The sequence below is a fragment of the Heloderma suspectum genome, chromosome 14 (genome assembly GCF_057233095.1).
Source record: "Heloderma suspectum isolate Gila_16-S chromosome 14, 16-S_ref, whole genome shotgun sequence".
NCBI classification, from domain to species: domain Eukaryota; kingdom Metazoa; phylum Chordata; class Lepidosauria; order Squamata; family Helodermatidae; genus Heloderma; species Heloderma suspectum.
The window spans coordinates 15,444,902-15,466,463 of record NC_139471.1 but is presented as its reverse complement, the minus strand read 5'-3'; the positions used below and the strand labels follow the sequence as shown (position 1 = coordinate 15,466,463).

The 21,562-nt window shown below is 46.5% G+C and overlaps 1 protein-coding gene across 1 annotated transcript in view; it reads left to right on the top strand.

The window, feature by feature from the left end:
• ASTN2 (astrotactin 2) overlaps positions 1-21,562 on the top strand; it is a 668,315-nt gene that overhangs the window by 439,442 nt on the left and 207,311 nt on the right. Inside the window, exons 13-15 of the mRNA XM_084821224.1 lie at positions 12,470-12,594; positions 13,486-13,590; positions 14,282-14,461. Of these exons, the coding sequence (XP_084677350.1) occupies positions 12,470-12,594; positions 13,486-13,590; positions 14,282-14,461 (410 nt within the window). The remainder of the gene's footprint in view (positions 1-12,469; positions 12,595-13,485; positions 13,591-14,281; positions 14,462-21,562) is intronic.

Below are 21,562 nucleotides of genomic sequence, written 5' to 3'. Positions count from 1 at the left end.
ATAGCCAAAGCTCTCTGGGCGGTTCACAAAAAATGAACCTACCGCAGGCGAGTATATACATCCATGTGCATGTTTTGAAAAGTGCTAGAGAAAAACAGTAAAGCCTAATCTGTACTCATTGCCAGAGCAGTTTTGACCACACATGGACACATTATAGCTTTCACATCCATGCAGTCCCAACAATAACCTGCATAAACACTGTCGCAAACACATGCTTGAACTTACTATTGCATACAACTGATCTCCCCTCCCCACACACGTTCATCCTTGTGCCCTTCCGCATTGAGTAGGTTCCTTTCAACTCCATTCAAATTAGGTTCCTTTTTGACCCCCCCCCCCCAAACACAAGCACACAGAGACAGATAACCTACTCCTTCCCAGGGGTCTGCTTTTGCCAAGGAGGGCTGGTTGAGCACAAACTTCCAACAGAAATGCTGCCTGTTCACACTGACTTAAGCAGAATTGTCACTAATGGTAGGTTGTCTGAATAGTGTCTCGTTCGTTCCAAAGCATGTACAGCCCTCTACCGGCTCAGACCTCTAACTGCACCTTTGGCCTTTTCTAGCATGTTTTTCTTCTTCTTCTTCTCCCCGCCCACCCATGAGGCTGGAAGGCAGAAGAAGGCCGGAATCACACGAGATGTTTTGAACAGCGCCCTTGCTTCTCTGCCTTCCACGACTCGCAGAGCAAATACCAGCTCTGTCCTCTGTAAACACTTAGCACCAACGCAGCACCATTTGCTTGATTATATGAGTGGGGGATTGCCATGATCTTGCCTGCCACGCATTCAACGTGTTTATGCATGGAGTGGGCAGGTGGCGATGGATGGATGAGAGGCGCCATAGCTCAGAGCTTTGCCTGCACAAGATCCCAGGTGCAATCTGCAGAATCTCCATTTAAAAGAACCAGGGATGGTCTCTTCCTGGGGCCTTGGAAAGTGATGCCACTGGGACAAACAGGCTGGCTTTTGGGGGGCAGCTTGATATGTCCTGGGTTTTAGGGGAGGGTTTGCATCTCAGTGGTAACCTTCCAGCTAAAGGCCATAGGAGAGCCACCGACCGTCAATCAGAGAAGACAATATTGGGTAAGATGGACTCAAGTCTGACTCCAGCAATAAGGCAACTTTGCATGTTCATATTCTGATCTGCAAGTGCAAATGTGCACAATATGACCTTCTGTTTTTGTCCTGTGAGGTCCTGTTGTTCCCTCTTTGTCCATCCACTCATCTATTTGCGTAGTCCAAACTGTGTCACTTTGTGCTTTAGTTCCATTCAGGAACTATGTGATCTTCACCCATCCAGGTTCCAGACCATGGTGAATTCTGTTGTGTCAGGTCTCTCCCACTACCAGGGGAACAATATGCTTGTGGACTGGGGCCCTATGGTATGTGTGTGTTCTCCTGCTCTTCTCTTGCACTTAAAAAAAAAAAAGGTTGTCACTGGCATCCCCCAGAAAGCCTGATTCTTCTAGCATATCTGCATGTTGCTGCCCAAAGGCTCTTGAATGTGCATCTCATGTGTATCTGAAACTTCCACGTTTATATCTAGAAACATCAGCCTGCAAAGGTCCTTTTCCCAAACCTGTCATGCTGATGGGGTAATTTGGAGAATTGTTCCGATGTCCCAGGGTCAGTTTGGGAAGGTGGATATACTTTGTTTCCTGCTTGGTGCTCTGTTTTCCCTTTGCTTACCCTACCTAAGAGCACAGAGAAATGGCTGTGCAGATTTTTTTTTTTTCCTTCTACCCTGACTGGTGTATGTTGAGTCTGCATTCAGCATGTGCTTTGCAACAGCATCCATCAGAGGTATAAATCTCCCTTGGCACAGCTGCTGTCTCCCCAAGAGTTTCTGTTGCAGAGTCAGCATTCCGTGGATGTCAGAGCCGTCACTTTGTACAAAAAGCTATTTACCAGGAGTTTCCACCGCCATAGTTAAACTGTCACCATTCCAGTCCCTTTATTCTGAGAGCATATCACTGATGTATTTTTAAAAAAAATATACCCCACCTTTCTCATACTACTCAAGGTGGTTTACACCAATTCAAATAATAATAACAACAACGAAGTGTACAGAATTATGCCTGGTGTGGAGAATGTGGATTGGGAGATATTTTTCTCCCTCTCTATAATACTAGGACCCACTGGGGTCATCCCATGAAGCTGATGGGTGGGACATTCAGGACAGGTAAAAGTCCTTCACACAGCGCAGAGTCAAACTATGGAATTCACTATCACAGGATGAAGTGATCGCCACCAACTTGGATGGCTTTAAAAGGGGGTTGGACACATTCCTGGAGGAAAAGACTATCAGTGGCCACTAGGCTTGATGGTTATGTGCTACCTCCAATACCAGAGGCAGTGATCCTATGTACACCAGTTGCTGGGGAACATGGGTGGGAGGGTGCAGTTGAGCTCATGCCCTGCTTGTAGGCTCCTGGTCGACAGCTAGTTGGCCAGTGTGTGAACAGAACAGTGGACTAGATGGACTCTTAGTCCGATCCAGCATGGCTCTTCTTATGTTCTTATGTAATGACAACAACATCAACAAAACACAACAGAGAGGCATGGCAGACAAAACATAATTTCCCATTAAAACCGAGTAAGCCTGCCAGAATAAATGCTGGCAGAATGCAATCAAAGATGAGGCCATTCAAGCTGAATTGGGCAGGTTATTCTACAACCCTGATGTGGCCAGTGAAAATGCCCCAACTCTTGTCCCAAACAATCTTACTTCCACACATCCTTGGGACACAGAGAAGGGCCTCCCCGTTTGATTGCAGTGAGCAGGTAGGCTGATATGGGTGGAGGTGTTTCCTCAGGTACCCTGGACCCAAGCCATTTAGGGCTTTAAAGATAAGCTCTGACACTTTGAATTGTGCCCACAAACAGATCGGTAACCAGCGCAAGCACTACAAGATGGGGGTAATATGAGGGCAACTAATATATGTGCTGCCAACTGGACCAACGGAAATTTCCAAATGTAATTTCATATGGAGTGCACTGTATTAATCCGATCTAAATATAACTAGGCCCAGCGTCACCAGCATCAGGGTAGACCTCCTTAGACTATGAACCTCTTCTGCCTTACTCTGAAGGTGCTGTTTTTATTCTCCTTGTTCATTAAAGTTAAATAGCAGTGTTGGCAGGAAGGCAGAATCCAGTCAGGCCATGGCTCTGGAAGAGGGGAACTTAAACCTCCCTCCCATGTCACTTTCCCCAGTTGAAATTGCCCCACCTCCTACACTGCCCCTCGGAACAAAATGCACAGCTACCCTATGGGACCTGTGATGTCATTATAGTTGGTCCTAGACATTGATCCATCCGACTCTGTCTGTACTGCCCTGCTCTGATTGGCAGTGGCTCTCCTGACAGAGCTCTTTCCCTGCTCCTTGAGATCCTTTTAACAGGAGATGCCAGAGGCTGAACCTGTGACCTTGTGCATGCATATAATGTGTTCACCCCCCCACACACTCTAGGGTCCCTCACCATATCCCTCATAGTAAAGCTATGCAAACCAACTGATCATGGTTTTGTTTTGTTGAGACACTGCTCTAGCTTCTGTTGGAGGCGGGAGGGTGTAATTTGATCATTTTCTCTCGCTTAGGTTCACGAGGAAGGCTCTGTATGTCATCCCTCCTTATGACAACCTACAATGTGTCTAGTCTTGCTTACTGGGAGCAGATCAATAGGACTTTATTTGATGTAGCGTCTTTCATATCAGTTATTTCCACAAAGCCCCTGAAGGGATCAGAAGGGAAAACAACAGTGGGAGAGAAGGAGCATCGCACAAGTTCAGTGGGGTGGGGTGGGGGCAAGGTAGGGAGCTTCAGGCTTGGGGGGAAAGTTGCAACAGCCCCCCCACACACATGCACATACACTAACCCCCAAGGCATAAATGGCACATCTGATGATTCAAGTAGATATAAGTCATACGGAGGTAGGATGTCTCCAGATGGAGGCCTGCTAGTGCTACCAATCAGAAGGCATCATGCAGCAATTCTGCCTTTTTTTTCCTGAACACATTTTCTTCAGTAAGAAAAACAAGACTGACAAAGTGGTGGGAAAACATGGGAGAATTATGAGAGGAAGACGGTGTCATCTGGATGCCCTGTAAAAATTCCATGAATAAGGCAGGACAATGGTATGATAAAAGGCTCGTCTGGAAGCACCCTTCATCTAGATGTTGCTTGCAGTGGAATGAATTTGGGGCATTTAGATGATCTGATTAACAGAACTACTCCATGTCTATTTATTCATTTATTTATTTGTGATATTTATATACCGCTAAATATAAAATCCCTAAGCAGTCTGAACTGCAAGAAACTATTAGTATTGCTAGAACGAATTAACTGGACACTATGATCATGTCACAAGACTATTGTATCATCTTCACTGGTTCCTGGTCCATTTCCAGGCCCGATTAATAGTATTGGTTTTATCATATAAGGCCCTTCATGGCTTGGGAGCACAGTATCTGGAAGATTACCTCTTCTCACATACTCCTACCTGAGCCCTGGGATCATCAAGGCCCTTGCATCCTGAAATTCAGCAGTGGGGTGGGGGTGGGGGACTCAAGAGGGGGCCTTCTCACCGGAGTTGATGAAAGCCCTTCCCAGAGAGGGGTACCTGATGCTTTCTTTAATGTCTGCTCTCTTCCAAGCAAAGTCCATTTTTATTCACACGAGCTTTTTAAAACTCTGCGTATTTCTATTCCCCTGTTAGGTTTCAAGGTGATTTTAAGTCCTGCGTGTTTCTAGATCTTTGTCTGATCTGATTTTAGACTTTGCTTTGTCGTTTGACTGTTGTCTGTTTTTGTTTTTAATTGCTTTTATGTTGTTGTTTGTGTTTTCGTGTGTTGCACATCACCCGGAGGGCAACTTGTTACAGGGCGACTAACAAATGGAATAAATGGATAAAACAATTACGCAACAGAAAGAATGCATTGTACAGCACACTGATACGGTGCAGGTATCTGCCCAGAAGGTAATGAGCAAAACTGAGACCGAAGAGGCTCTGGGCTGACAATGGAATGAGAGAGATGGGCTCTGGAACCCTTCTGATATTGAGATTGAGGGGTTGCTCTTGCAGGGCAGGGGTCAGCACAGCTGATAGGAAAAGGAAACATTTAAAGAGATTGGGACGACGGTGGGGTGGAGTATAGCATCTGTATTTGATCCCCATCAGGACGGTGTTCCACAATGAACCAAACTCAAAAAAAAAAAAAAATGTTCTTGATCAGCCAGGGAGTGGAGCAGGCAGGAAAGGGTCATCTCCCACTTCTCTGGAAGGCAGAGCCAATCGAACAGACTTCTTGCCACCCAGAAGGGAAGGAAGAAGCCCTCTCAGGCTTGGCTCTGCCTTCCTCAGAAGTGCAGTGCTGATCGTTTGCTCCTGAGCTAGATTTGGAGCAGTGACTTCTATCTTTTCCATTCCCTGCGTCAGTTCTTAGATAAGGCGGTAGGGTTGATTTTTTTCCTCCCTCGCTTCAGCTGTTGCCATTTAAAAAACAACAACACTTTTTATGTTGATCTTGGTGCGAGGAGAGTTCCTACTGTTGTTGTTGTTGTTGTTATTTCAATACTGCCCCATAGCCGAAGCTCTCTGAGTGGTTTACAGAAATTAAAACATTAAAATACAATATACAAAGTTTAAAAGCCGTTTACATTAAAGCACACAGACAATGTACACAAACAACTGATGTTCCTAGGTGGTATCCCATCCAGACATTAACCAGATCCAGCCCAGCTTGACTTCAGCAAGGTTGCAGCAGATAAGAATGTAAGAGCAATCCACTGGATTAGACCATGAGTCCATCTATTTCAGCATCTTGTTTCCTACAGCAGCGTGTCTGATGCCTCCAAGAAGCCCAGGTTTCTGATAGTCAGTAGCATAGTGCTTCTAGAAGCTGAGAGCCCCAAAGCACTGGATCACAGTACATTAAAATCTAATTTAAAAAACCGTACCGTAACAATAGTCATAATAATAAAGCTACAAACACCAATCTGTCTTAAAAAAAAAAAAAATCCAGGGAGTGCCGCCCGCACATATAATTAAAAAAATAGCCTCTCCCTCCTGCTGTTAGAACACGGGACTAAAGGCATTTTGACATGTGAGGCTCAAACGTCCCTCGAAGGCTCTCGGAGTGTGTGTTTGTGTTATGTGCAAATGGAATAGGAGGGACATCACAGAGAAGACGTGTGTGACCTCCTGTGTGAATAAGACCTCAAGATTGGCAGCAGCCTGCATTTTCCTGCAGCCAACTTGACCGGCCTTTCCCTGCTCCCCTTCCCAAACTCCTGAAAACCTTCTTTTTTTAAAAAAAATAAAATAATATGGCAATCTCTGGGGGAGCTAATTAGCAACTCCTCTTCCTTTGAGAAGACACCTGGGTTTGAAACAATGACAGACAGTACTATCCTGCCTCTCTGCTGGAGCACATCTGCAGACTTCTCTGGGATACGGCTGGGGGAAGCTGTTGCTTCAGGCAGCAGCCATGCTCAGATGTCCTTTCCTGGCTGTAAGGAGAAGAAAGTACTTGTATGAGCCAATATGTTGGATTTGTTGCCTTATGGTGCTCTCTCAGCAACCTGGGAGCTACCTGCACTGTGCTACAGAGAGCAGATAGGTAGGAGGGGCAAGCCAGAACAGCGTGCACCTTCAAGAAATTTTGAATGATGTGGAGAATGTGGATGGGGAGACATTTTCCTCCCTATCTCATAATACTAAAACCCAGTGGGGTCTTCCCATGAAGCTGATTGGGGGAGATTCAAGACAGATCAAAGGAAGGGCTTCTTCACCCAGCACATAGTCAAACTATAGTGATGGCCAGTGTGGCGAAACTGCCCCATGGTTTTATTTATTAAACTTCTGTGTTTATGGTTTAATAGCTTCTCCATACATTTGAGGTTGCCTGGAGAGTGAGCGGGCTTCTTCACGTGGAGCTTTTATCCTGCTATTGAGATTGGTTACTCACAGAGGTTTGCGGGTCCTTCAGAGGACATCATCAGCTTCCACAGCGTCTCCTGCCCTAAATTACCTTTATTCCATCTTTTAAAAGATCAGAGATAATGAGCTATCAAATTACGGCGCTTGAATTCCACTTGAGTTCCCGCCTGAAAAGAGGAAAACCCGTAAGAGGGGCTAGACCACAGCGCCATCTAGTGGCTGTGTAATGAAACATATCCCCTTCATGGATCACTGCCTTGTTGTGGCCACCCAAGACGGACAGGTCATGGCAGAGAGTTCTGACAAAATGTGGTCCACTGGAGAAGGAAATGGCAACCCACTCCAGTATTCTTGCCAAGAAAACCCCATGGAACATATCACAAGGCTAAAAGAGATGACGCCGGAAGATGAGCCCCTCAGGTCGGAAGGTGTCCAATATGCTACTGGGGAAGAGCAGAGGGTATTTCCAAGTAGCACCAGAAAGAGTGAAGCGGCTGGGCCAAACCCGAAAGGACACTCAGCTGTGGATGTGTCTGGTGGTGAAAAGAAAATCCGATGCTGTAAAGAACAATATTGTTTAGGAACCTGGAATGTCAGATCAATGAATCAAGGTAAGCTGGAGGTGGTCAAACATGAGATGGCAAGATTGAACATCGACATCTTGGGAGTCAGCGAACTAAAATGGACAGGCATGGGCGAATTTAATTCAGGTGAACATCATATCTACTATTGTGGGCAAGAATCCCTTAGAAGAAATGGAGTAGCACTCATAGTCAACAAAAGGGTGGGAAAAGCAGTACTGGGGTACAATCTGAAAAATGATAGAATGATCTCAGTACGAATCCAAGGCAAACCATTCAACATCACAGTAATTCAAGTCTATGCCCCAACCACTGAGGCCGAAGAAGCTGAGGTTGATCGGTTCTATGAAGACCTACAACACCTTCTAGAACTAACACCAAAAAAAGATGTCCTCTTCATCATAGGGGATTGGAATGCTAAAGTAGGAAGTCAAGAAATCACCGGGATAACAGGCAGGCATGGCCTTGGTGTACAAAATGAAGCAGGACAAAAGCTAATAGAGTTTTGCCAAGAGAACATGCTGATCATAGCAAACACTCTTTTCCAACAGCACAAGAGGCGACTCTACACATGGACGTCACCAGATGGTCAATATCGAAATCAGATTGATTATGTCCTTTGCAGCCAAAGATGGAGAAGCTCCATACAGTCAGTAAAAACAAGACCTGGAGCTGACTGTGGCTCAGATCATGAGCTGCTTCTTGCAAAATTTCGGCTTAAATTGAAGAACGTCAGGAAAACCACTAAACCGTTCAGGTATGACCTAAATCATATCCCTGATGAATATACAGTGGAGGTGAGGAATAGATTTCAGGGATTAGACCTGATAGACAGAGTGCCTGAGGAACTATGGACGGAGGTCCGTAACATTGTTCAGGAGGCAGCAACAAAATCCGTCCCAAAGAAAAAGAAATGCAAGAAAGCAAAGTGGCTGTCTGATGAGGCTTTACAAGTAGCTCACGAAAGAAGGGAAGCGAAAAGCAAGGGAGAAAGGGGAAGATATACCCAACTGAACGCAGAGTTCCAGAGAATAGCAAGGAGAGACAAGAAGGCCTTCTTAAATGAACAATGCAAAGAAATCGAGGAAAACAACAGAATTGGAAAGACTAGAGATCTCTTCAAGAAAATTGGAGATCTCAAGGGAACGTTTTGTGCAAAGACGGGCATGATAAAGGACAAAGAAGGCAGGGACCTAACAGAAGCAGATGAGATTAAGAAGAGGTGGCAAGAATACACAGAAGAACTATACAGGAAAGATCTGAATGTCCCTGATAGCCATGATAGTGCGGTCACTGAACTTGAGCTGGACATCCTCGAGAGTGAAGTCAAGTGGGCCTTAGGAAGCATTAGTAACAACAAAGCTAGCGGAGATGACAGTATTCCAGCCGAGCCATTTAAAATCCTAAAAGATGATGCTGTTAAAGTGCTGCATTCAATATGTCAACAAATCTGGAACACTCAACAGTGGCCACAAGACTGGAAAAGGTCAATTTACATTCCAATTCCAAAGAAGGGCAACGCCAAAGAGTGTTCAAACTACCGCACAATTGCGCTCATTTCACATGCCAGCAAGGTGATGCTCAAAATCCTACAAGCTAGGCTTCAGCAGTATGTGAACCGAGAACTACCGGAAGTACAAGCTGGGTTTCGAAGAGGCAGAGGAACTAGAGATCAAATCGCCAACATTCGCTGCATCATGGAGAAAGCAAGAGAATTCCAGAAAAACGTCTATTTCTGCTTCATTGACTACGCTAAAGCCTTTGATTGTGTGGATCACAACAAACTGTGGCAAATTCTGAAAGTGATGGGAGTACCAGACCACCTTACCTGTCTCCTGAGAAACCTGTACGAGGGTCAAGAAGCAACAGTAAGAACCAGACATGGAACAACCGATTGGTTCAAAATTGGGAAAGGAGTACGACAAGGCTGCATATTGTCACCCTGCTTATTTAACTTATATGCAGAGTACATCATGAGAAATGCCGGGTTGGATGAATCACAAGTCGGAATTAAGATTGCTGGGAGAATTATCAACAACCTCCGATATGCAGACGATACCACCCTAATGGCAGAAAGCGAAGAGGATCTCAAGAGCCTCTTGTTGAGGGTGAAAGAGGAGAGTGCAAAAGCTGGTTTGAAACTCAACATTAAAAAAACTAAGATCATGGCATCTGGCCCCATCACTTCCTGGCATATAGAAGGGGAAGAAATGGAAGCAGTGACAGATTTTACTTTCTTGGGCTCCAAGATCACCGCAGACGGTGACTGTAGCCATGAAATTAAAAGACGCTTGCTCCTTGGGAGGAAAGCTATGGCCAACCTAGACAGCATAGTAAGAAGCAGAGACATCACCTTGCCGACAAAGGTCCGTCTAATCAAAGCGATGGTTTTCCCAGTAGTAATGTATGGCTGTGAGAGCTGGACTATAAGGAAGGCTGAGCGCCGAAGAATTGATGCTTTCGAACTGTGGTGCTGGAGAAGACTCTTACGAGTCCCCTGGACTGCAAGGAGGTCAAATCAGTCCATCCTAAAGGAAATCAACCCTGAGTGCTCATTGGAAGGACAGATAATGAAGCTGAAGCTCCAATATTTTGGCCACCTAATGCGAAGAGAAAACTCCCTGGAAAAGACCCTGATGCTGGGAAAGACTGAAGGCAAAAGGAGAAGGGGACGACAGAGGATGAGATGGCTAGATAGCATCACGGATGCAATGAATATGAACTTGAGCACGCTCCGGGAGAGAGCGCAGGACAGGAAGGCCTGGCGTGCTATGGTCCATGGGGTCACGAAGAGTCGGACACGACTGAACGACTGAACAACAACAACAATGAAACATATGGAAGACTCAGATAAGGGGGAAAGGTCGGGGGGGGGGACACGTGTTAAGGGAATGTGTTGTGATCCTGCATTGAAAACGGAAGCACAAAGCCCCATTTTAAATGTGGGATTTAGGCTGGTGTAGAGATGCTCAGCGAGAATGCATGGGACTGTATAATTGGTTGAATTCCTGGTGATTGGTCAGTAAGAATGCTGGATGGGAGGAGAGTCGGTTAAAGGGGAGAGTTGAATATACTTCATATTAAAGAAACCTTTTATAATTCAAATGTTTATTTAAAACTAAATAAATGGTTATTTATTTATCGTATGGCACATTTACATCGCATTACATTAAAAACATAGAGCATAATAAATATGAAATGTAAAATATAAAATATAGACAGGAATATTACAAACGTATGTCTAGGTTACAGATATAGTTTTTTACTTCAGTTGTCACAGCCAGGAAATCGGCAAAGTCTCCATTGTAGTTTCAGTTTTGACACTCTGTCACTATACGTTGGATAGTTTGTTTTTCAGCCCCACAATCACAATTTGATGATGTTGTTTTGCCCCATTTATAAAGAGCATCTGCACATCTACCATGATCCATGCGAATTTGGTTCAAGGTTGTCCATATCGCATGGGGCTGGTCAAATCCAGGTGGTTTTTCCAAGATGCAGGGCAAGCTTCGTCATTGTGAAGGGCAGTTTCCTAGCCAATGTGGTTTCCACGTGTTGTGGATACTGAAATCATCTTCTAGAAGAGCTTTAGCGGTAGAAATGGCTGGATGTTTCGATCTTAACCTGTTTCACTCCAAGTAGGTTGCGTACATCATTTAATATTGGTAGCTGGAGATTGTCAATAATCTTCCGGTATTCTTGAAGAAGGGCGCTCTTTCATCTTGCATCCAGAGGTGGTATATGGCTCAAAACAGGCAGCCAGTATGTGGGAGTAGGTCATATTGTCCCACTAGCAATACGCATTGACTCGTGCAGTTGTGTATCGATCTTTCTCGTGTGCGGACTATTAAGCCACACTGGGGCACAGTACTCTGCTGCTGAGTAAACCAGACTGAGCGCAGTCGTTCTCAGCGTATCCGCTGTTGAGCCCCACCTAGTGCCGCATAGTTTGTGTAGAATTTTATTTCTACTTCTCAGTTTGGCAGCAGTCTTCATCAAGTGTTCTTTATAGGAAAGTGTCCTATCCAGTGTGACCCCAAGATATTTGGGATGCATGTTGTGATTGAGCTGGTTTCCCTTAATTTGAACGTTGAGCTCTCTGCCTGCTGATCTGTTACAATGGTGGAAGCATGTTACTTCCGTCTTTGTTGGATTGGGCTGTAACCTCCACTTACAGAAATATTTAAATGGTTTTGGTTATTTTACACAGAGTCTGTACTTGATTCATAATCACGCTACTCATACATAACCAAGGTAAAAACTAGAAGGGCATATCTCACACACTCCACTTCTCTCTCTCTCTCTCTCTCTCTCTGAGAATCTTGAAGGTTGTTAAAGGCGGATGCCTGAGGTGGGTGGGGACACCCTGCCCAGGCTGAAGTCAAAGCGAACCCCTCTTGAGGGACCATCAGTTGGGAGAAGAGAAGCAAGGTTTTGCTATAGACACCAACTTGGATGGCTTCAAAAGGGGATTAGACAGGCTATGTGCTATCTCCAGTATCAGAGGTGGTACGTACACCAGTTGCTAGGGAACGTGATTGGGAGTATACTGTTTTACTTGTGGCCTACTTATGGTTTCCTTTGGGCAGCTGGTCGGCCGCTGTGTGAACAGCATGCCGGACTAGATGGTCCCTTGGTCTGATCCAGCATTCTTACATTCTTATTAGATAGGCCTGGCAGGTTATACTCAGCACCATTTCAGCGTATTCCTTCAACGTTCTGAACATACAGATGATGACAGAGAAGGCCTGAGGTGCATATTTCCCGTAGTAGGTTTCAAAGTGTTACCACACGCACACACACACGCACGCACACACACACCCTTTCCCTCTCTCGTCTCTCTCTCTCACACATAGATGCACTCTTTCCCCCGACATCCGTCCAGCTTCTCCACTCAGAGGGTGTCCGAATTGTTGCTTTTGAGTTCTCTGATTTGTTTCTGCAGGGAGAATAACTTCATCAAGGATTTCCCCCAGCTGGCCGACGCGCTGGTGGTGATCCCTTTGCCAGTGGAGGAGCAATGTCGTGGTGTGCTCTCTGAGCCTCTGCCCAACCTCCAGCTACTCACCGGTAGGAGCCTTGCTCTTTCTACTGCACTCATGGACAGGTGTGATAGGAGCTATCTCTGGGTCCCCATCTAGCAGAGCAACCTTGCATTTGACAACTCACCTGGTCACCATAGGCGACAAGGAATTCCATGCAGGTGGGCGAGTGGCTTGTTCTATCCAATGGTGCGGGGGCATATTTGGGGATAGTTACCTTGCATCCCATGTCACTAATGAGAGCAGCAAGGAAACACCTGTGCATATTTCTTCTATGTTTGAAAATAGACAGACAGACAGACAGATTTAAAAATTGGATACAGATCCCTGCATGACTACAAGGACCAGTCAGTCAGAATTCTGCCCAGCCTGATGGGGAGCTGTGAGGGAAATGGCTTTGAGGTTGCCAGAAGGGCCAGCTATTCCACACTCTGCACAGTCAGTTTCTCCTGGAAACAGGAAGAAAGGGCTGTTTCTGGGCCTGATTTCACTTCTGAAACACAGACATCTGTCCTAAAAGTCCCTGTGGACAGTAAATCCGGAGTGGGCTTAGCCCTCAAGAAATTTATGCTTGTCTTGGGCCTTAGTCTCTGAGATGCAACCACATTTCTTCTTGCCTTCCTGGGTGTGCCTCTATGAGGACCATCATTATTTGCTTTCACCTCTGCATGTCCCCAAGGAGATATGGGTCACTGACTTAGGACTGCCCCACCCTGGTCTCATGTTGTGAATGCCTTATGCAGATGTCACGGTCTTTTGTGCTTGGAAATTATTTATTCCAGCAAATTTCCTGGTTCTTTAAATGCCACTTTTAAGTGGTGTTCCTTCTCCACAAGCACTGTGTCAGTGCCCGCAGACTCAGCTCTGTCCTCAGAACATCCCCTGCCTACACTCTGAACCTCCCCAACTCTCTTCACAGGCGATATCCGGTATGATGAAGCCATGGGATACCCCATGGTGCAGCACTGGAGGGTCCGAAGCAACCTGTACAGAGTCAAGTTGAATGCGATCGCCCTTTCTGCAGGTGAGAGCAGGCATCTTGCGATGATGTTTGCAGCTGGGAGTCATATGCCAATTGTCGGAATTGGAATTCTTTGGCATTGCCTTGCCTTGCCTAAAGGTTGGCCCCCACTGCCCCTTAGGACTTAGTTATGGGGCTCAGCCCCATAATCCGTAAATCACCACTGATCATGTCATGATGGCTGTCAAAATGATAACATCAATTGTCAGAAGGAAGGAAGGAAGGAAGGAAGGAAGGAAGGAAGGAAGGAAGGAAGGGGGCAGTGCATACGTGTGTGTATTTGTTTTCTTTGGAGGTGGGAGTGAGCTGAAGGGCAAGACAGAGGAAGCACCGAGAAGCAGAAGCCACATGTTGTTGTTGTTGTTTATTTGGTCAGTCGCTTCTGACTCTTCGTGACTTCATGGACCAGCCCACACCAGAGCTTCCTGTCGGCCATCACCACCCCCAGCTCCCCCAAGGTCGAGTCCGTCACCTCCAGAATATCTTCCATCCATCTTGCCCTTGGTCGGCCCCTCTTCCTTTGGCCTTCCACTTTCCCTAGCATCAGCAGAAGCCACATACAGTATATCAATTCAGCAAAGCAAGACACTTGATTCCTAAATCTGTTTGGTAAACACTAAGTTCAGATTCTCCTCTGTTGTATGATTTCGACTGTGTTGTTATAATCTGCCCCTTCCCCCCTCCGCTTTTCCAGGATTTGCAAACGTCCTGAAGATCCTGAATAAAGACAGCAGCCGTGAAGAGCTGCTCTACTTCATTCAGCAATACGGCTCACACTACGTAGCAGAAGCCCTCTACGGATCAGAGTTCAGCTGCACTATCCATTTCCCCAGCAAGAAGGTTCAGCAGCAGCTTTGGTTCCAGTATCAGAAAGGTAAGGCGCTCCAACAGGGGAGCGGAAGCTTTCTCACCTTTTCCCACACTGCCTTGCATCTCCCACACTGCCTAGCATCTTTGACTGGTATGCTCCTCTTTCAAGGCCTGGGATGACCCCAAGCACAAGCTCTGCAACTTCCCTGCTGTCATATAGCCAGAAGGCTCCTTTCCAGTGCAGCTGCCTGGGGTTACTGCTCTTTCTTCCAGATGCACACATTTCTTCTCCCCACCCCACTTCCCATCCATCCATCTGCGCACCTCGCTTTCGCCTGCAGGGCCTGTACTGCCATCTTATTTCTGAGCCTGACACGCTGCGATCCTTGTCATCTGCTTGTCAGCCCCCTTCAAAATCGCCGTGGGGTGATTTGGGTAGAATTGTATAAATGTGACATAATTGAGCTGTCTGGGAATGGTTCCGTTTTATCGCTTGTGACAATGACGGTCTTTAAGGAAGTATATTAATTCAGCAGCAGACTCATTGTGCAATGTCATAAATAACCAGACACATCATTAAACAGGACAATAAACTTTGGGACTTTGAAATGATACAATTAGGTTAGATTCTGAAAGTTCCACTATTTGCTGTTGCCAGAGATTGTCTGTCCACCTCTTCCAAGAAGAAGACGTCTGTTGGCTTGTTGTTTTACTGCTTGCACACTCCCATGCCCCCTCCCCAAAGTTGATGACGTTGTTGATCCTAGTCCCTGCTGCTTTAATTATATGGCTTGTTGTGAAAGCACATCTCCAGGCCTAATCAAGCAGGGCCCTGTTATCATAAAACTCCAGTCTAGTATATGAGAGAAAGGTGCATACACCTGTGTTAAGATCATCCTCAGACACCCTTCATCGGCCCCTCCTGTCTGAAGTACAGTGGGTGGACCACACCTTCTCTGGAGCGGGATCTTCTCTCACCTTCCTTGCTGGCTTTTTGGTGACAAGCCAAGATGACGCTCTTCTGGAGAGACCCTCTGATTGGTTTTGTTTGTTCTCAATGAAAATTGATGGTTGTTGACTGGACTTTGAGCTGTGACTTCTTACCCAGTTTGTTTTCAGACGATGCATTAACGTTGCATCATTTTTTTAGAGCGATTTGTATGCTGGCTTGGAGATTTTAAACCAAAAGGCAGGTTATGAATTTTACCAACAGTAATATTAGCAATGAATACAAGGCCCTAACAGACACACAACAGGGAGCATGCACACTGCTATTATAGCCGCACAGTGTTTGTCCAGTAATAGGCAACATGGAAGACTTTTGAGGCCTGCTGCCACAGTACCAAGATTGCATTAGCCAAGTGAACATTTAGCACATCTTAGAATTCTTCAAGGGAAAGTACAGGGGTGATCTCTTTCAAGCATCCTTTCGCCAACTGCAATCTTTCCCCAGGTTCCCTACACACAGCCTGGCTTCCAGGCTCCACAACATTTTTGATTGATTGCTTTGACTGCAAGGAATCCAGCAAAGGGCTGGATGCGCCCGATCTCGTCTGATCTCAGAAGCTAAGCAGGGTCAGCCCTGGTTAGTACTTGGATGGGAGACCGCCTGGGAATCAGGCTTCCTGCATTGAGCAGGGGCTTGGACCCGATGGTCTTGTAGGCCCCTTCCAATTCTATGATTCTATGTTTGTTCTCCACTCAGTATAATACTAGAATATTCCCTTCTCCTGGTAGCCCATGGCAGTGGGAATTAGCCATTTCACATGCTGATTCACTATTACAGTTAATTACAATTACATTTAATGTCCTCACCTTTATTTACTATTACAATGTATGTCCTTACCTTTATTTACTTAGAGCACAATCCTACCTGGATGGTTGCCAGCCTCCTATCCTATGCAGGGCAGCTGGGGCACAGAGGGGATCCTCTCCTCTGCGCTCCAGCCGCCCTGCATTTTTGCCTAGATGGGCGATTTCTCCCATCTAGGCGTGGCTTCAGGGAGGGGGAGGGAAGGGACCTGGAGAACCAATAGGAAACTGCATGAAGCGGTCTCCTCCCCTCCCCCAGGACCTCCCCCTTTTCCCCATTCCATTTCCAAGCATGGAGATGTAGCCAGTGCAGGGAGGACTGAGCTGGCTATGAGGAGACAGAGAGTGCGGTTCTCAGAAACCAAACAATCCCCTGGACAGTGTCTAGCGGCCACAGGACTGCTTCCTAAGTTATTTTTGTTAGGGGGAGACATAAGGGCAGCAGCACTTGTGTATATCCCTCAAGCTTGACTTATATGTGAAAAATTAGGGGGATCCTTAATGAAATCCACAAGCCCTATTTAGCCAAATCATGGGATAGAATCACATAATTTCATAGTTGAAAGATACCTAGGTGAACATCTAGTCCAACCTCTTGGTCAGCGCAAGAATCTTGCATCTGTAGCACCCCTGAAAACATAGCTGTCCAAATTCTGCTTAAATACCTCCAGCAAAAGAGAACCCACCACTTCCCACAGCAGCCTGTCCCGCTGTTGAACAGCTATTACCTGTTTAGCCCAAATCTACTTCCCTGCAATTTCTTCCCATTAGTTCTGGCCCTGGCGTCTGGATCAACAGAGAACAAGTCTGCTCTGTGGCAGCCCTATAGACATTTGCAAGCCACAGTTGTGTCTCCCCTAAATCTTCCCTTCCTCAAGCGAAACATACCCTGCTCTTTCAACAGTTCCTCAAACAACTTTGTCTAATACCCCACCCCCACCCCAGGTAGCTTTCCAAAAACAGTAGTTAAAGGGGCTGTCACAAAATATAGAGGGGTACCCCCAACACACACACACTTTATTTATTTATTTATTACATTTATATCCCGCCTTTTTTTCCTCCAAGGAACTCAAAGCGGTATGCATAACCCTCCTCCTCTCCATTTTGTCCTCACAACAACAACCCTGTGAGGTAGGTTGGGCTGAGAGTTTGTCACTGGCCCAAAGTCGCCCAGTGAGCTTCCATGGCCAAGTGGGGACTAGAACCCGGATCTCCCGACTCCCAGTCCAGCACTCTAGCCACTACACCACACCACTAATTGAGCGCAACTACCTTCTTTGTATAATAATTTAAATGACGCAGGGCGCCGTCCCTGCCACATACATGAGGATATTTCCTTCCAGCTCTGCAGGAGTGCCTCTTGAGTTCACACACAGCTAGGATCTGCCTACACATCGCAGACAAGATAGCTATGCGGCCAGCAGCTGGATAGCGTAAGACACCCACCTACCCTTTCCTGGACAGTCTTTCAGTCCCCCGCCCCCCGTCGTGTTTCCCTGAATATTGCTGTTTTGCGGAAAACGTATTCACAACACAGGGTCTGTTTGCTTTGTTTTTAAACAATGATAAATGGCAACTTGATGGTGCAGCACTCCAGCAGAGTAGGAAAAATTGTGGAGGTGTGTTTAAATCCCTTCCATGCTATTAATCTTACTCAGTGTGCAATTTCCAAGGAGCTTTATTATTTTTTAAAAAAAAAATCTTTAAAAAAACAAACACAACCAAGAAGGTGATGCTGCGAATGAGGTGACTGGGTTGGATTCTGCATGCAGTTGCCAGTCAGGCTGGCGGTGCACTCTAACAAAGTCAACGCTCAGCGGAGTGGATTGATGCTTTCAGTGAATTCCATTCGGCGGATTTCCGGTTTCTATTGTCTTTCTCACAGACAGAAACAAACCTCACCGCATGGCCCTGCTGGCTAGGAACCGTAATCAACGTTATTGCATTATTTCTGCTTCCCAGAATGAGGTTTTCCAATAACGTCAGGTTTCATTTTGGGAAAGGGCATAGCAATTGCATACAAGCAGGCTTGCAGGGAGCAGAAGGCGTATTCCCTCCTCTTAAGTGAGGAAACATTTAACTCCTGCATATCAATTTGGGGCAGCAGGATATTAAAAACAAAAACAAACCCCCTCTAGCCTAGGTCTTGTTCTGAAATAAATTGCGTGAACATTTTATTTCCAAATGGGCCAGAAAGGAGGGTGGGGAGAGAGAGACCCTTCCAAAAGGATTCCACCCAAGATGTCTCTTGCAAAGAATATGCCTTTAAGCTTGCTCTTTGAATAAAAGCTACTAAAAAGCAAAACCTCTTTAACTCCTGATTCACAGGGAACTGAGCTTGATGAAGCTTCCCCATGTAGGACCACAGGAATTCAGGTCTATTTGCTGCCATTGCAACTACTGCATCTTTTAATGGTATGAGGGAGAGTGCTTCTGTTTCCCCAACATACCGAGAATAATTTGTTTTTAAGTCCTTGAGAACAGAACGGCCGTGAAAGGGGTGGAGGAGATAAAGTGTTTTTAATAATATGAGACTTCTCTTTTTTTGTTGCGATGCACATTTAATTCAATTTTCTATCATGTAGCCTTCTAAAACTCACTCTTATTATGCAGCCTTCTAAAAACCTGACAGACACACACACAAAAACAGAAGTCATCATGAAACACATTGTATGTGCAGGTGAGAAAGCAGTCACGAAGCTTGATACTATTGGCAAATTTGGGTGGTCAAGTGCCTATCAGTTTGGAAGTGAAACCAGGGCACCCCCAAATAGACTAGTGCCTTCTTCTAGAATCATAGAACCATAGAATAGTGGGGTTGGAAGGGGCCTACAAGGCCATCGAGTCCAACCCCCTGCACAATGCAGGAATCCAAGTCAGAGCATCCCTGACAGGTGGCTGTCCAGCCTCATCTTGAACGCCTCCAGTATGGGAGAGCCCACCACCTCCCTAGGTAATTGGTTCCATTGTCGTATTGCTCTAACAGTCAGGAAGTTTTTCCTGATGTTCAGCCGGAATCTGGCTTCCTGTAACTTGAGCCCATTAATTCCGTGTCCTGCAGTCTGGGATGATCGAGAAGAGATCCTGGCCTTCTTCTCTATGACAACCTTTCAAGTACTTGAAGAGCGCTATTATATCTCCCCTCAGTCTTCTCTTCTCAAGGCTAAACATGCCCAGTTCTTTCAGTCTCTCTTCATAGGGCTTTGTTTCCAGTCCCCTGATCATCTTTGTTGCCCTCCTCTGAACCCTCTCCAGTTTGTCTTCATCCTTCTTAAAGTGTGGTGCCCAGAACTGGACACAGTACTCCAGATGAGGCCTAACCAGTGCTGAGTAGAGGGGAAAGAGTACATCCCGGGAGTTGGAAGTTATGCTTCTATTAATGCAGCCCAAAATAGCATTTGCCTTTTTTGCAGCCACATCACATTGTTGGCTCATATTCAGCTTGTGATCGACAACAATTCCAAGATCTTTCTCGCTTGTAGTGTTGTTGAGCCACGTATCACCTACACAGTTAGGAGGATAGATACAAGGAGCATACGTTTATAAATTAAAATAAAGGTGTGTTGTGCTCAGTTGTCCCCGGGAGACACAGAACATTCAGTGTCTGTTTATTAACAGTTTATATTAGTGCTGTGCCGAAAATTTCTCCCACGATTTTCGGCCATTCTCATTCAATTTGATAGAAATTGCTTGCAAAAAGACATTCAAAGGAGAAATTTCAGAGAAAATCTCCTGGGTTGGCTCTGGGGTTCTTGGGCTTACCTTACTTGTGACATGCCTGAGTATCCTGTCTGTTACCATACAATAATCTCTCTGGAAGCCTGTAGCTTCCTCGGCTTCCCACACTTCAGTTAAAGCCATCCTGAGGAAGACATCATGAGCAAGGATGTACGAAATCCCTTACGTCCAGTCCGCCGGGGGTCCGTGTGGGGGGGGAGGCAATCCGTGCCTTCCCCCGGAATCCTCGACAGGCGGGGGGAGGTGATCCGTTCCCCCCCCCCCGGAATCCATCCAGGCCGGCTCCACTTCGAAGCCCTGTGGAGCTGGCTGCCAGCTCCACAGGGCTGGAGAAAGTTGATATGGCCAGCAGCCATTGCTGTGCTGTATCAACTTTCTCCAGCCATGCAGAGCTGGTGGCCGGCTCCACAGGTTCAACGTGGACAGGGAGCCAACCTGGATGGGTCCCGCGGGGAGGCTGAGGTGAGTGATCCGTTCCACCACAGACTCCGGGGGCCAGATTCTTTAGAATCCGGCCTCACTGGTCTGTGGCGGAATTCTCCGCCATCCCTAATTCCCCCCATGGGGCTTTTTTCAGTTCAGGAAGTGCAGGTGGCCTGGGAGGCTGCAGAGCAATGGAAAGATGTGCAATGGAGAGAGAAAACACACAGAGAGCTCCCTTGGCCCCCTCACAGTTATTAGGAAAGCTCAAAATACCACCAAAAGAAATGCAAAATTCTGCCTCAGAAAAGTGGAAGCCTCAACACAGTTGATGCTGTTGCCACTTACAGAAGCGGCACAATAAACCAAAAACCCTGAGGAGAAAAGAAAGAAGCTGTGCTACAACCCCTGCAAATTGTGAGTCCTATCTGTGAGAAACTGTGGGAGAATTTCTCCTCCCTTCAGAGAAATGCGGTGAAATTGTCCCCCCCAATTTCTCTGCCCACAAATAGGCTGGAGAATGTTGAAAGGCCATTTGTGCTCAGCTCTAATTTATATACTGTCCAACGACTGAAAAGCAGAAAACCAGGGCATGGGAGAATCTAGCGTGATTAAGTCCTTACACCTTATGGCTGCAGCAGGATGAACGGAGAGGTGACTGCAGCCTTCTCCAACCTGGTGCCCGCAGGATGTGTTGGGACTGCAACTCCCATCATCCTGGCTGAGAAAGATGGCAATTGCAGTCCCAGCACATCTGGAGGGCACCAGGTTGGGGAAGTCTGGCTTATAGCATCCCAGTGGCTGACTGGCTGGCACCTTGGAACAAGAGCAGGTCCCACCTGTAGCTTCCGACTACTCCAGCGTCTCTTGGTTGGCAGACACTTGCCCAAGTGATCCTTCCGCCACCTGCCCACCAAAGCACTTGGTGGCAGAAGGTGAGGTCTTCCTCCAAAAGGCAGCCGAATCCTGGGAAGGGACTCTGCCAGGAGAGGCACCTGTATGGCATCAGAGCAGCTGTGCCACCTCTTTTTCCATCTGTGCCGAAAGCAGGCCAGCAGAACAGGTACGAGTGAGAGTCCCTCCCTCCCCGCTTGCACAGAAAAAGACAATCCCGCTGTGAGCCACAAGTGCATCGCAAAATAGAATGTGCTGCCGCTGCTCCCGCTCCCCCCACCCACCTCCCGCCCGCAATCGG